Here is a 13,553-nt window from a genome sequence, read left to right on the forward strand (position 1 = left end):
GCTTTAGACCAAAATACAGCACGGAAACAGCATTGCTGTCGATTACCGATGATCTACGCATGCTCCAGGACAAAGGAACATCAGCCGTCCTGGTGCTGCTAGATCTATCGGCAGCTTTTGATACCATCTCACATGAAATTTTGGTCGAGCGTCTGACTGAGAGTGGACTAGGGGGCATGGCACTGGCTTGGCTAAAGAGCTTCCTTTTGGATCGAACCCAATGTGTCACCATGGGAGATTTTCGATCCAAGGAGACCAGGATTACTAAGGGGGTGCCACAGGGCTCTTGTTTGAGCCCCACATTATTTAACATCTATGTGGCCCCCCTGGCGAATATCCTGAGAGCCTTTGGTTTTTGCCCAGTGTCATATGCTGACGATACCCAGCTGCTCTTTCCCTTTGGCCACCTAACTCCAGAGTTATTACATTCTTTCTCTGAGGGGATGAGAGCAGTTTCCCAATGGATGTCTTTGAACATGTTGCAGTGCAATGTTTCAAAGACAGAGGTTATGCTCTTCGGTGAGGCTAAGATCTGCTGGGCTCCTGACTGGTGGCCTTTAGACCTAGGCCCAGTCCCTGAGCCTAAGCAGATAGTCAAGAACCTAGGGGTCCGTCTGGAACAAGAACTCAGCCTGAAGCAGCATGTTACCAACCTTGTTGGGTCCTGTTTTCGAACTATAGGACTGCTGCGCAGAGTTTTTCCATTGCTTCCAGACACCATTAGAAAGACCCTGGTCCAGGCGCTGGTTATCAGTCGTCTCGACTATTGTAATGGCCTCTTGTTGTCAGCTAATGAGGAGGATCTGGACAGGTTACAGGTCGTGCAGAACACTGCAGCTAGGCTGGTTGTAAATGCTCCTCCCAGAACACCATCAAAACCACTTCTTGCCAGGCTTCATTGGCTCTCCATTCGTCAGAGAGTCATCTTTAAGATCTGTTGTACGGTACATAAAGGACTTCATGGTTTGGGTCCCTCTTATCTGGCAGACAAGTTTGTGCCGTATGTCCCTTCCCGTGCTCTACGGTCCAGTGATCAATTGCTTCTTACGATTCCTAGGATCAAGCGGGCAAGGCAAGGGGGTAAGGCTCTGTCGGTAAGGGGACCGAAGATTTGGAATGGCCTCCCCCTCCAGCTTAGGCAGCTTGAAAATCATCTGGCCTTCAGAAAAAAGCTGAAGACGTTCTTGTTCCAGGTCTAACCACACAGTTTCAGAATTGGATTGCAGTTATGTAACTCGATCTCCTGCAGGTTCGGCAGTCATACAGCGCGGAGATACTCCCCTGGGAGTCTATTCTAGCGCTCTACAAACACGCAAAATAAAATAAATAAAATAAACCTTTTGGGGCAGATTTACAAGCCCTGTGCGACATTTTTGCGCCGATGTTGCTTAAACTGTGCGCCATGTTGTGCCCATTTACATCGTGACGCATCTAGGGAGATACGTCACATTGTAAAGCCCTGCGCCACATTATACCTGCGACAGGTACTTTGTAAGCAGGGTGGGCATTCCCACTCAGGAAAGCCTTGTAGAAGTGAGGCCACTTCTAGGCCGCCACTGCGTCAAAACTGTACGCCTACTTGGAGCAGGCGTAAGACGTGACGCAGCACAACAAATATAGGCCTCCCCATGCATTGCTGGAGTTGCATCGTGCTGCGACACAACTCCAGCAATGTGTGATTTTTGCACCCACAGATGCGTCAGAATTTCTGACATATCTGTCAATCCTTGTGCCGTAGTGCGCCGTATTGTAAATATGACACATCCATGGTGGCGCAAGGGTTTTGCATGCAGGCGCAGGGAAACTGACACAATCTGCTCTAACTCAAAGATGCGTCAGTTTCTTGTAAATATGCCCCTTTGTGTTTACCAATGCGTTTTTTCTAATAGGTACCTCAATCCTTAATCGTGTTTTGCTAGAAATGTACGAATGTTGTATTTATAAAACATAATATGGTATCAGAAAGTCAATACATACCAACAACACCAGTAGCCCTCAATACATGTGATGCCATTTTAACCCATACACATCTCTCAACCTTTAAGGGAAGAGGGTTTGGGATACTCCTAACAAAATCACTTGCAACTACATCACTCACCCAAACCTCCTTAAAATATGATTCCCTCATTTACTTGCCTCTATCAAGATTCTCGTTCTTATGCTTTCCCTATCCCAGGTAATATTGAAAATAATTATCTATCTATAACCACCACAAGAAGTTGCTCTTTGCTCTGCTTTTCTCAAACCATTCTTTTACCAAAAGTTTCCATCTATCTATTTTTGGTTTTTAAATGTGTTTATTACATTTTTACAAATGGTACAACAGCTGCTTGTGTGGATCAGAGTATAATAAAGCATTACATTTTACATTCAAGATTCATCAGCGAATTGGCATTGCCACCATCACCGGGATGCCCAACGAGAACATTTCAACAGCAAACATATGAACAACAGTTCACAACATGAAAGAAAATAAAAAAGGAAGAGTCAGACTGTATCTTGTGGGGGGCGGAGGCTCGTACATGGGGGGCTGGTGGTAATGACTCAAAGTGGCAGATCCTAATGTGTATCCCATAATGAGCGCGTTATGGACTGACTTTACACCTACGGATCCTTGGAGACTCACAAGCTGGCCTGGGGGTTATCATCATAACTGTGATCATAGGGCCACAAGCCTATGTCTGGATCATGTAGGCACTAATCACTGTGAAAACACATTGTTTTTGGCTTCTACGTTAAGCAGTAAGGTCTACCAGCATTCCCCACCTGTGCAGGAATGCCCCTCTCATTTGAAGCAGCTTTAGAGTGCGGTATTCTGCCCAGCTTTATGTCAATAATACAGTAAGCTAGCACTGAGGGGCAGGGCCTTCAATGCAATGGCCACCTGACGTTTAAGCAATACTAAGGCCAGGTCAATGATTCACCGAAAATGTCTGTCTCCTTTTATTTGGGGGCATAGAACCAGCAGGCAGGATTCAGGTGTGGGCGTAAGATCAGGGTCTACCATCTCAGACACCACAGCGGTTTCCGCCTGCCAGACTCGATGCAGCACTGGACAGTCCCATACCATGTGGTAGATCCTTGTGTCCTGTAGTTTACAGTATAGTACAAGGGTATATTTCCATGAACATGTGCTTGATGCACTGGGGAGAGAGGTAAGTGTGGTGTACATAATTGAACTGTGTGAAATGGAACAGTGGGCAATGGGATAGCCTCTTCACCAGCTGGAGAGCCCGGGTCCAATCTGCTTCTGATAGACGCTGCTGCAGTACTCTATCCCACCTGGCACGTGCCTTAACCATGTGGACCGGAGGAGCAATATTAAGTGAAGTGTAAAGTGTAGTGATGGCGTACCGTGTGCCATCAGAACACAACAGCGTATTCAGCACAGCTGCATAGGAGACTCTCCATCCCCGGTGTTCCACATTACCTACAGCGCATGGAGGTTAAAAACTGCCCAATACTCAGTCCATAAGTGTCCATGACATCTTGGACACGACATGACAGTTCCTTCATTGTAAGGTTCCCCTAGTTTCTCGACCCTTGTGTCCCTCCAGGGTGCAGTTTTGGCACACTATGCTATGGGCAACAATTACTGCACTGCCAGATGGCAATCTCAAGTGAGTATGGGAGGTGGGAGCATCTCCGGTGCACAAACCAACAGGCACAGGCCACCAACATCTGTCTCTTCTCATGCTGGGGCGGACAGTGGCATCAGACAACTATATGTAGATCTCCACACCACAAAACACCTCGCGAATAAGTAGTAACTCAGGGCCGGCTGAAGTGCTCAACTAGGCCATCGACCACTGCAGTTGTGCCGCTGCATAGAAGAGTTTGAAGTTAGCCTCCCGAGCCTGCCCTCTGTCAGTGGGTTCTCTAACGTAATCAATGTGACTCGCATCAACCCTCACTCCAAATCAGCTCAAGGAGTAATCCATTAAGTTCACGGAAGAAACTTTTTGAGAGCACAATTGGAAGGGCCAAAAAATAGTAGAGCAGTCGAGGCAAAAATTACATTTTGTAGACCGCGACACGACCCACCTCGGACAAAGGCAATAAACGCCAGGAAGACAGTGACTGGTGGATAGAGACAACTGCCTTTCAATGTTGGTTGCCCTCTTTAAGGTCCTTTTCTGTGTGGTAAATTTGGACCTCCAGGTATTTGAAGGTGTTGTAGCATCATTGAAGACGAGTCCCTTTGGGGTCAACGCCAAGCAGAGCCGTGTCTTGTCGATAGGGGAAACAAACAGGGGTTGGCCCAATTTACTGGTAGGCCTGATATATTTCAAAAGTCATCTAATAGATGCAAGAGGCCAGAAGGGTGGTCCCCACATCCCATAGGTGGACCAGAGCATCCTCTGCATTTAACGAGATGATGTGGTGTATGCCCTGCTCGGGGATGCCCCAGTCTGACTCCCGTTGGCACAGGTAGCAGGCTACTGGTTCCATGACCAGGGCAAAAATGAAAGGGGATAATGGGCAGCCCACTCGTGCCTCTTTAAATATCGAAGCTGTCAGTGATCATTTGGCCAGTCTTCACTTGTGCTAATGGGTCAGTGTAGACAGTGTGGACACAACCCAAGATAACAGGACTAAACCCGATCGTAGTAAGAGTTAAAGACCCAGCTCAGGGTGTTAAATGCCTTCTCAGTATCTAATTACACCTCCACATGAGAAAAGTCATCAGCTGGGGTGCCGTACAGCAGGTGCAACAAAGACCATATATTAATAAGCATGCTGTTTTCCGGTACTAATCCAGATTGATGGACATGGCCAAGCGAGTGGATGATAGGGAGCAAACGGTTCCCTTGTACTCTACTCAATATCTTGCAGTCTAGGTCTAGCAAGGAGAGGGGACAGTAGGTGTGAACATCAAGTGGGTCCTTGCCTGGCTTTGGAAGGACTAGAATCAATGAGTCCCCGCGCCTTGGCCTCGATGAACATATCAGCAGATTTTGGGTTGTCTCTGAGCAGAGAGAGTGGCGTATTACTCAATCGGCACCCCATGGTCTTATTCCTGGCAATGTGGTAGATTGCCACTCATATTTCCCCCAGCTATAGTGGCTCGTCTAGTTCTGTCCGCTGTAGTGGATGCAAGTTTCTATCCGTACCTGACTGATGGCTCTTCTTTGCAAATTCAAACACAAAATGATTGCATCTGTTTTATCTCTTTGCTTAATCACTTTCTTCTTTGAAGTATGTTCTCTTCTTGTTTAAGAATTGCTGCTATTTTACCAGTGCGCTGTACAGAAAGCATGATGTTCTCCATGTCATGCATGTTACGGAGGCATAGGCAGGCGTTATTTATATAAGCAAAAAGAAGTGCAGCCCTTTAAAAATGTACAAAAGATCTGAAAGCTTTGATGATAACATGAAACTGAACGAGCGGTGTTATTGTAAATAAATTAATGGTGATATTATACAATGACCCATGATGTTGGATGTTCAGAGTGTCAGACCCACAAATAGCAAAGCTCAATTTATTAGCTCCACCTAAACCCTCACGCACCTCATCCATATTCTGGTCTTTCAGCCTCCAAAATGTCCTACAGTGGATCCGATTCCTAGAAGAACTACAAGTGATCACATTCTTTCCAACATACAAAACAACTCTAATAACTCACATACTCCTTCTAATTCACACTCTGTTGCCCGCACTGCAATTAATCCACACCACATCTGCTTGTTTTCTATTAGTTCATCTCTGATGTAACATCACAAATTACTAAATGTGATCTCGTAATCTATTCCTGTATCTATGCACAGTGTTTTGATGAAAAGACTCTAAGGTCAGACTCCATTTTGAGTAGGCCAAGACTGATCATTGGCCTGTGTTCCTTTGACCTAAATGCTGTCTGCCCTTGTCTTTTAAAGAACCTTTGAAAGTGTTAAATCATCAAGACAATGACATTGACAAAACACCTAATGCGAAATCTGTCTCAGACAAGTGCTGTGGCACCTGTATTTCAAGGTCAGATAGCGAGTATAGCATAAACAATGTAGTCTGAATTGACATTTTTGATATACTGGTTGATACTGGTCCCTCTTAAAACCATCATATTGTCATCATGTCCGGAATTTAATAGAAATTCCTCAGATAAGATAACATTTGGTGGCACATTAAGTTGCCCCTGAGGTAGAGACGTCCTCCGCCCCAGGTTAATGCATGAGATCCTGGATAAGATCCTGACAGATGTTGTCCGACTGCTGTACCGACGCAGTATCTATTCCTATGCTGAGAGCTAAAACCACACCGCGAGGAGAGGAGCAGAGCCCAGCTCATGTATCATTTTGTTTCAAGGGAACACTCTCTCCAGCCTAATGATAATTACAACTTTTTGCTGTAAACATGTATGCAGTGCACTGAATCCTAAGAAACTTTTAGATGCAGGCTAAGCTATTCCATTCTCTCATAGGATATTGCATAGAAGTAGTTTTTCTGGTGTAAGGTTGCCAAATGACGTTTTGGCCATGTTATAAATGTTCATAATATTGTCATTGTTAGTGACATGCATTAGTGCTGCTTTGGTAATATTCTGTGTGGTTATTTCACATGTGCTAAGGGACAGGATGAAACAGTTTAAATAAAACACTTGGTGTGATATTCTGAAGAGCGAAATTGGGTTTGAATTACCCCTGCATCCCAGACCAGTTTTTAAGGGACTGTTAGTAACCCAGAAAGCACGGACGTCACATTAACCAGCGTATTCAGTGGGGTTGTGTGGGGCTACAACAACCTGTACTTTGACGCTTAAGTGTTGGGGCCCGAATTCCAGTTCAGACAACCCTTAGTGAAAGTCAAACCTTGCATAACTAAGATGAAGTTTTAGTTGACGCAATCGGTTCTGGGAGGGATACTAATATTGTTGTACAAATTGTGCTGATAAATACCTAACGTGCATGGCATGAGTTAAAATGCTTGAATGTATTAATTCTTAACATGATTGATTTCTTAAAGTCATTATACATAAAAGAAAAATACAATTAAACAACATTTCCCCATTCACCATGGCCATACCTTACAAAAACAAAACCTTGTTAATCTTGGTCGGGCCAAAAATGTATTGTAATACAGATTGCATTTTCAATTAAATCACAATCAGTAACTATCAGAGTTCTATGAGAACATTGTGAAACAAAGTCTCCCAACCTTCAGGGCAAAAATAAAAAATAAATCAAAGAGTCGTGTTGTTTTGAGTAGTCTTGAAATTAGAGTTGAGTTCCACTCCTGCAGATTTTGACCCCACCCAAATTCCCAAATTTTTTATTTTACAAAAGTTTAGAACCGTGTCCAAACTGTCACAGCCCTCAGACCACTCACAGTACCCACGCATATAGAGGAGTTGTACTTCCCTCTATGAATGAATATCTGCATTAATAAAAAGCAAGCCTTAACCAGAGCATGTGTTCGTTGATCATGTCTGGCCAAAAAATCGAATAGGTGCTGTTGATTCTGTTGTGTAAATACAAAGACAACTTGTTGCACTAATCAGTAGCATCTGATTATTGTTCTTCTTGAATTATGCTAACTCAGTTTCAGAAACCTAAAATGTATATGCTTGGACCTACCTGTGTTTGCCACAGCTATTTACAGGTGTATTTGGAAATTATCCATAGTATAAGTGCTGATCAAATGCAAAGAATTGCATTTGGCAGAAGACTTTTAGAAATCTGGCTCAAATGACCTCCCCACCACTGTTGTCCTCGACCACACTTTTATTGGAAATGTGATATTCAGCTCAGACAACCGCCCTCCAACCCCAGGTCGCAGCAGTAGCATCAATTAGTTGATCATGAATTGGACATCTTCTGCTCTAACTACATTACCTCACCCCAGACAAGTTGTTTCAGGGATCCTGTATTTTCATGGAGTTTGGAGGAGCAGATACAACTATGAAGCATCGTTTTCTAAACTGAGAATCACGGGCTAAAGTTTTGCTCATATGTTGCAATCTAAATGAATTTGAGCCTATAATTGTGACTGCAGCAGACAGATGCTAGATTAAACCATTTTTAGTGGGAGAGACAGTTAGTACATAAACTAATAATGGAAGAAATGTGGCTTTATTGGCCGTCACTATAGAATCAGCCTTCAGAGAAGGCAGGAGCAGTTTTAAGGTAAAAAATATGTTAGTGAAATTATTTTTAAAGTTGACCTCATTACAACGAAAAACTGTCCTGCTGATTGACCCAAAGCCCCACCACCTGTAATAGGAAACACATGCAGCCACCTGGTTGTCTTGGAATCAACTGCCATCCTTTCAAAAGTTGATATTTATGGCAAACATATGTGTGTCTAAAGGACAAACTTTAGTCTGATCTAAGATAATCGCATACTCTGCCAGAGCATTACTCATATTTGTCTGTGTATACGCTATAAAACACTGGTGCTAAGGTAACCACATTTTGCTAAAAATACTTTCAGAAATGTTATTTGTTTGCCTCAATGTGATATGGCTATTATGTAAGGATTTGTCTGTATTCAGCAAGGTTGGTGGCATGTCCCAATTATCCCACTTCTGTGTTACAAAAACTTCGTACACGATATTGTAGGCTTGAAGTCAATAAAACATACACTGTATGGCTTCATTTTGACCTAGATTGCTGATGAAGGATAAAACCATGATGTTTTCCATTGTATCGCATCCCAGTCAAAATCCTTTCTGATGACACGCTACCAATGTGAATTTATCTTCCCATCCTACCAGTTCCCTCTAAAATCATGACAAATAAATCAACCTCATTATCAAGTAAAGTAATAAGCTGATTTTGGAGTGCTCATTTTGAGAAGGTGAAAGTGTGGTAACAGAACATCATTTTCTGTTATGTTATGCGCACAGGTACTCGAAAGTGTCCAGGCGCTAGTTTCAGAGAGGAATAGATGCACACAAATCCGAGATTAGAAAAGCAGCGTTTTACATTTTTTCTTAAACAACAATGGGTCCTGGGAGTCCCGAACAGCCAAGGGCAGCGTTTTCCAAGCCAGACTGGCTTCGCGCACAAAGGAATTCCCGCCAAGTCTTTGGCGCTTTAAACTGGGGGTTTGTATCAACAGCTGAGCAGACAAACGCAGCTGTCTTCCTGGTGTATAAAAAGAAAACCTCTTCTGCAGGTAAATGGGGCATAGCCCATAAAGGGCCCGATGTGCGATAGTTAGCATTTTAACTTTCAGACACGATTCAACTGGGAGCCAATGCAAGGAACGCAGGTGGGTGCGAAAACTATGCCTTGAAGTCAAGCCCAGAAGAAGTCTGGCCGCCGAGTTTTGGTCAACTTGCAATTTCTTAGTAAGAAAACCCAGACTGCCGACTAAAAGGCCATTGGCATAGTCCAATTTGGACAGAATAAGGACACGGACCACAGTCTCTCTGGCACTGCCTGGCAGAAGAGGAAGAAACTTCCTCAAGATTTTTAAGGTCCCAAAGCAGGTACCGGCCAGCCTCTTCACTTGTGTGGAAAAATTCAGGTTTTCATCGAACCAGACGCCAAGGTTTTTTGCGGTGCCTTTGTCCGCAGTTGGTCGGGGAAAACCGAGAGGCCAGAGCCTTTCTTTGAAGTCCGTTGTGAACGGGCCGTAAAGACTTAAGAACTTCCTTCATTGCATTTCAGCTGAGCGTTTGAGAGCCACTGAAAAACCGAAGACAGACAATATTGGGCCGCCGTCACCGAGTCATCCTCCTTGCTCCATGAAAACAGAAGCTGGGTGTCGTCAACGTAAGCCATCACTTTGGCCCCTAATGACTCCGCAAGATAAACCAGCAGAGTCACATAGATGTTAAAGAGCAGGGGGCTAAGTGATGAACCCTGTGGCACACCAGTGGACACCTGCATAGGCACAGAGGCACGAAGGAAGCCAGACCTGCTGTGACCGACCCTCCAAGAAGGACCTGATCCACTGCAGGGCTGAGCCAGAAATCCCTTTCTCTGATAGACGGCCAAGGAGCAAGGAGTGGGGTACAGTGTCGAATGCTGCCACAAGATCTACCATAACCAAAGCAGCTCTCCCGCCATCATTCAAACACTGCCAAATCGCCTCTGACACCTCTAACAATGCTGACACTGTGCTATACGAACACGGAAGCCCGATTGTGCTGGATGGAGCAGGCATGACATCTCAACATAGTTGGTAAGTTGGGATGTGACCACCTTTTCACAAACCTTGGCCAAACTAGGTAGGAGCGAGATAGGGCAGTAGTTCTCAGGTAGCAGAGGATCCCGGGGCGACTTTTTGAGGAGGGGAAGAATCAACGCCTGCTTCCAAAGCATTGAAACATGCGCGTCTCGAACCGACTGATTAATCATTAAATTCACTTCAGGATTGATTGTGTCTGCCACATCAGACAGAAGCCTGGCTGCACACAGGTCGTTGGGTGAGCCCAACTTTAGTGCCTTGAGGATTCTGAGAGAACTGGGCAGGTCAACTGATCTAAACGTGGAGAAGATAGAGCCAGATGCTACCATCGGCCAAGTCAACAACCCACCTATAAACTTCCTAGGAGAAGTTGAAAACATCTCTTGTATGCTAGTTATTTTGTCCTTAACAAATTTCGCCAGAGTGTTGCACCAAGTCTCAGAGATAGGAGCCCCCGCCACCTGGGCGGTAGGGGCTAATAAGTTCTGCACAATAGCAAACATTTCTTTTGAATTATTGTTAGCCCGAACAATGCGAGCAGAATAATACTGGCCTTCGGCCACTCCAATAGCCGCATATTAGAGTTTTTGTTTGGCTCGCAGGGCGTGTTTGTCAGTGGAGCTGTAGCCCCTGGAGCGCCATACTCTCTCCAATACTTTGCACGCATGTTTCAAAGTCCTCAGCTCAGGAGTGAACCAAGGCTTAGAGGTGGACTCTCTCCTCAGCCTAGGCTGACATGGTACCAACAGAGTTGCGACTGAGCTTGAAATCCAGTCAGCAAACAGTACCAGATTATCCTCCAGGTCCCCCAGAAGGGAGGGCCGGGAGGCCGCCAGAGAGCTACTAAGCTGCCCGGGGTCCAATTTTCTAGTATCCTCCAACAGTGATATCCTGTCAATTTAATTTGGAGTTAATAAAGGTACATCTACACCCAAAGAGACAATATTTTTGTAAACAATATTTAGGACACAATATTTCTGTCAGACTATATTCTTGCTAAATGCATTTTAGTGTCGGAGGAAAAACATATGTAAATTAATTGAAAAATATGTGTAACATGATGAAGATGAAAAGTACTATTATCAGAGACTAGACATAAAATGAGTAGTCCTATTGCAGGTACCGCAGCAGAACGCAGAAGGACTATTACTCAATTTGCAGGGTAGCACATATTAAAATACATAACAGAGAGCCACATAGCATAGTAGAAAGGAAATAATGTAAATGAGACAACTGCACGGCCATTGAGCCCAGACGCTCAAGTAGACTGACTGCATTTTATCATCGCTAATTTTGCCTGGACTTCCTGCTTAGCGATGATATGTAAGATAAAAGGTCCAATATATTGCCATAGACATAAAGGGCCTAATTTATGGGCTTTTTGCTGTAGGACAGTGCAGCATGCCTTGCTGCTGCGCTGCCATACTGCTAGAGAAAAGGGCAGGAATGAACAGTATTTATAAGGTACGTGGTATTCCTGTCCTTTTCCCCTGCGCCTGTGCACAATGGGCTGCCGTGCGCCAACGCAGGCACCTTTGCACCATGGTGCAGGGTGCCAGCGTTGCATGAATGATTATTTTGGGTAGGAAGAGAAACCCCCATACATACATAGAAAGAGGAAAAATAAGGAGAAATGAAGATATTTCTCCTCTTTGTGCCTCCCTTACACCTCCCCGAGGCGTAAGCTTTTGTCGCTGCCTCATACTTAAGATTTCTCATATATCTGGGGTAGTGCCAAAAAGCCATGGATGTTGCTGGGAAGGCCCCCAGCAACACCCATGGAACTCCCCTTTCACACAGTTTTCTGCATGAAAGGGGCACATGTTTATGATCAATGAAAAGCCACGTAACGTGGCTTTACGTGGCCTTATGAATATGCTAGTGGCACATTGTGCAACCAGAACATCAAGAAAGTGATGTTTCGGCGGCACAGTAGTCCTGGTAGGGGCCTCATAAATGAGGGCAATAATGTCTGTATACATTTCAATATGTATGTGATTCCTTTCTGAGAGTGCAACTTTTTTTATCAATAAAATACATACATTTCCTCTGAATATGGGATTGTGCTCGGAGATAGAGTCTCCCAACTTAATCAATATCCGCTCTAGTCTAATCTGAAGCAGAAGTAGTACAGTAGCTGCAGATACTGAGACGATTTAATGTTTTAACATGGTGCAGACATGGTCTAGCTACTCATTTCAATATCACCTGAATACAATTCTGTAATGTTTAATCCTAAAGTGATGGCACCAAGATACTCAGAACATTGTTAATTTCAAAGACAACAGTGAGTGCGCATGAATGTCTTTGTATTGTCATTATAATTAATCTACAGCTAGGAGGTTGTCTTCTAATATTGTAAACGTGCAGTTGTTGAATGTCTCTTTTAATACATTTCCAGCACCCACACAAGTTCAGATCATCATGTTTGCTAAATCTCACATACCCCATCTGAATGGAGACTTTTAAATCATTTAGGTGGAGACCATTGGAGATGCTTATTGTGTGGCTGGAGGGTTACATAAAGAAAGCGAGACTCATGCAGTACAGGTTGCCTTGATGGCTCTGAAGATGATGGAACTATCGGATGAAGTGATGTCTCCTCATGGAGAACCCCTCAAGGTCAGTCTGAATTCCAAAGTAATAAAATATTAAATATATGTGGAAAGCAACTTTCTATTGTTTATGCATGTGCAATATCTATGTATATATCACTCACATACACACACAAATACAAACACACACATAGCAGAGCCCGTGATAGTGGCTCTGTAGTTATGGTTCAGCAGCACTTTCCAAACACAAAGCATTTTTGAAATGCTAATAACTTTATTGGCATTTGAATTTGCCCTAAATGTTGCACATGATCAGTAAAAGTGGCTAGGGTTCTGCTTGCACAGGGATGTATGACGTTACAACGCAGGCTATTACAACGCCTGCCTTTACAACGCGGTTTTTACATCGCATACCATTACAACGCATAGCGCTTTTGGGTGTTGGATAGTGAATAGTTTAATTTACTATTCCAACTCCAGTCCCCGTGGACACTAGGGAAGGTTATTGGATAGTAAATTAACCTATTCCCTATCCTAGAGCGCCCCCCAGTGCAATACGTTGTAATAGTTTGCGTTGTAATGACCGCGTTGTAATGGTAGTGCGTTGTAAAAGTTTCGTTGTAAGTGATGTTTACCCTTGCACAGATTTGTGCTGGACTTAAAAAAGTTAAGCCTGTCATCATCATCATAAAACTTTATTCAATTTTTTTTTGTGATCCATACAAGTACATACATTTAAAACTCACTATCAATACAATTTTATATAATACATAAAATTGATGTTTAGACTTCATTTGAACAAATCACCATGTTGTCCCATTTGTCAAATGTTACTTCTCAATCAAAAGCCATATGTCAATCAA

General features: G+C 43.7%; 1 protein-coding gene across 3 annotated transcripts in view; it reads left to right on the forward strand.

Annotated features, from left to right (window-relative positions):
- GUCY1A1 (guanylate cyclase 1 soluble subunit alpha 1) overlaps positions 1 to 13,553 on the forward strand; it is a 548,740-nt gene that overhangs the window by 403,545 nt on the left and 131,642 nt on the right. For all 3 annotated transcript variants that reach the window (XM_078676973.1, XM_078676975.1, XM_078676974.1), the window contains exon 7: positions 12,614 to 12,757. In XM_078676973.1, the coding sequence (XP_078533099.1) occupies positions 12,614 to 12,757 (144 nt within the window). The remainder of the gene's footprint in view (positions 1 to 12,613; positions 12,758 to 13,553) is intronic.

Source organism: Lissotriton helveticus, chromosome 2_1 (genome assembly GCF_964261635.1).
Source record: "Lissotriton helveticus chromosome 2_1, aLisHel1.1, whole genome shotgun sequence".
Lineage (NCBI taxonomy): Eukaryota > Metazoa > Chordata > Amphibia > Caudata > Salamandridae > Lissotriton > Lissotriton helveticus.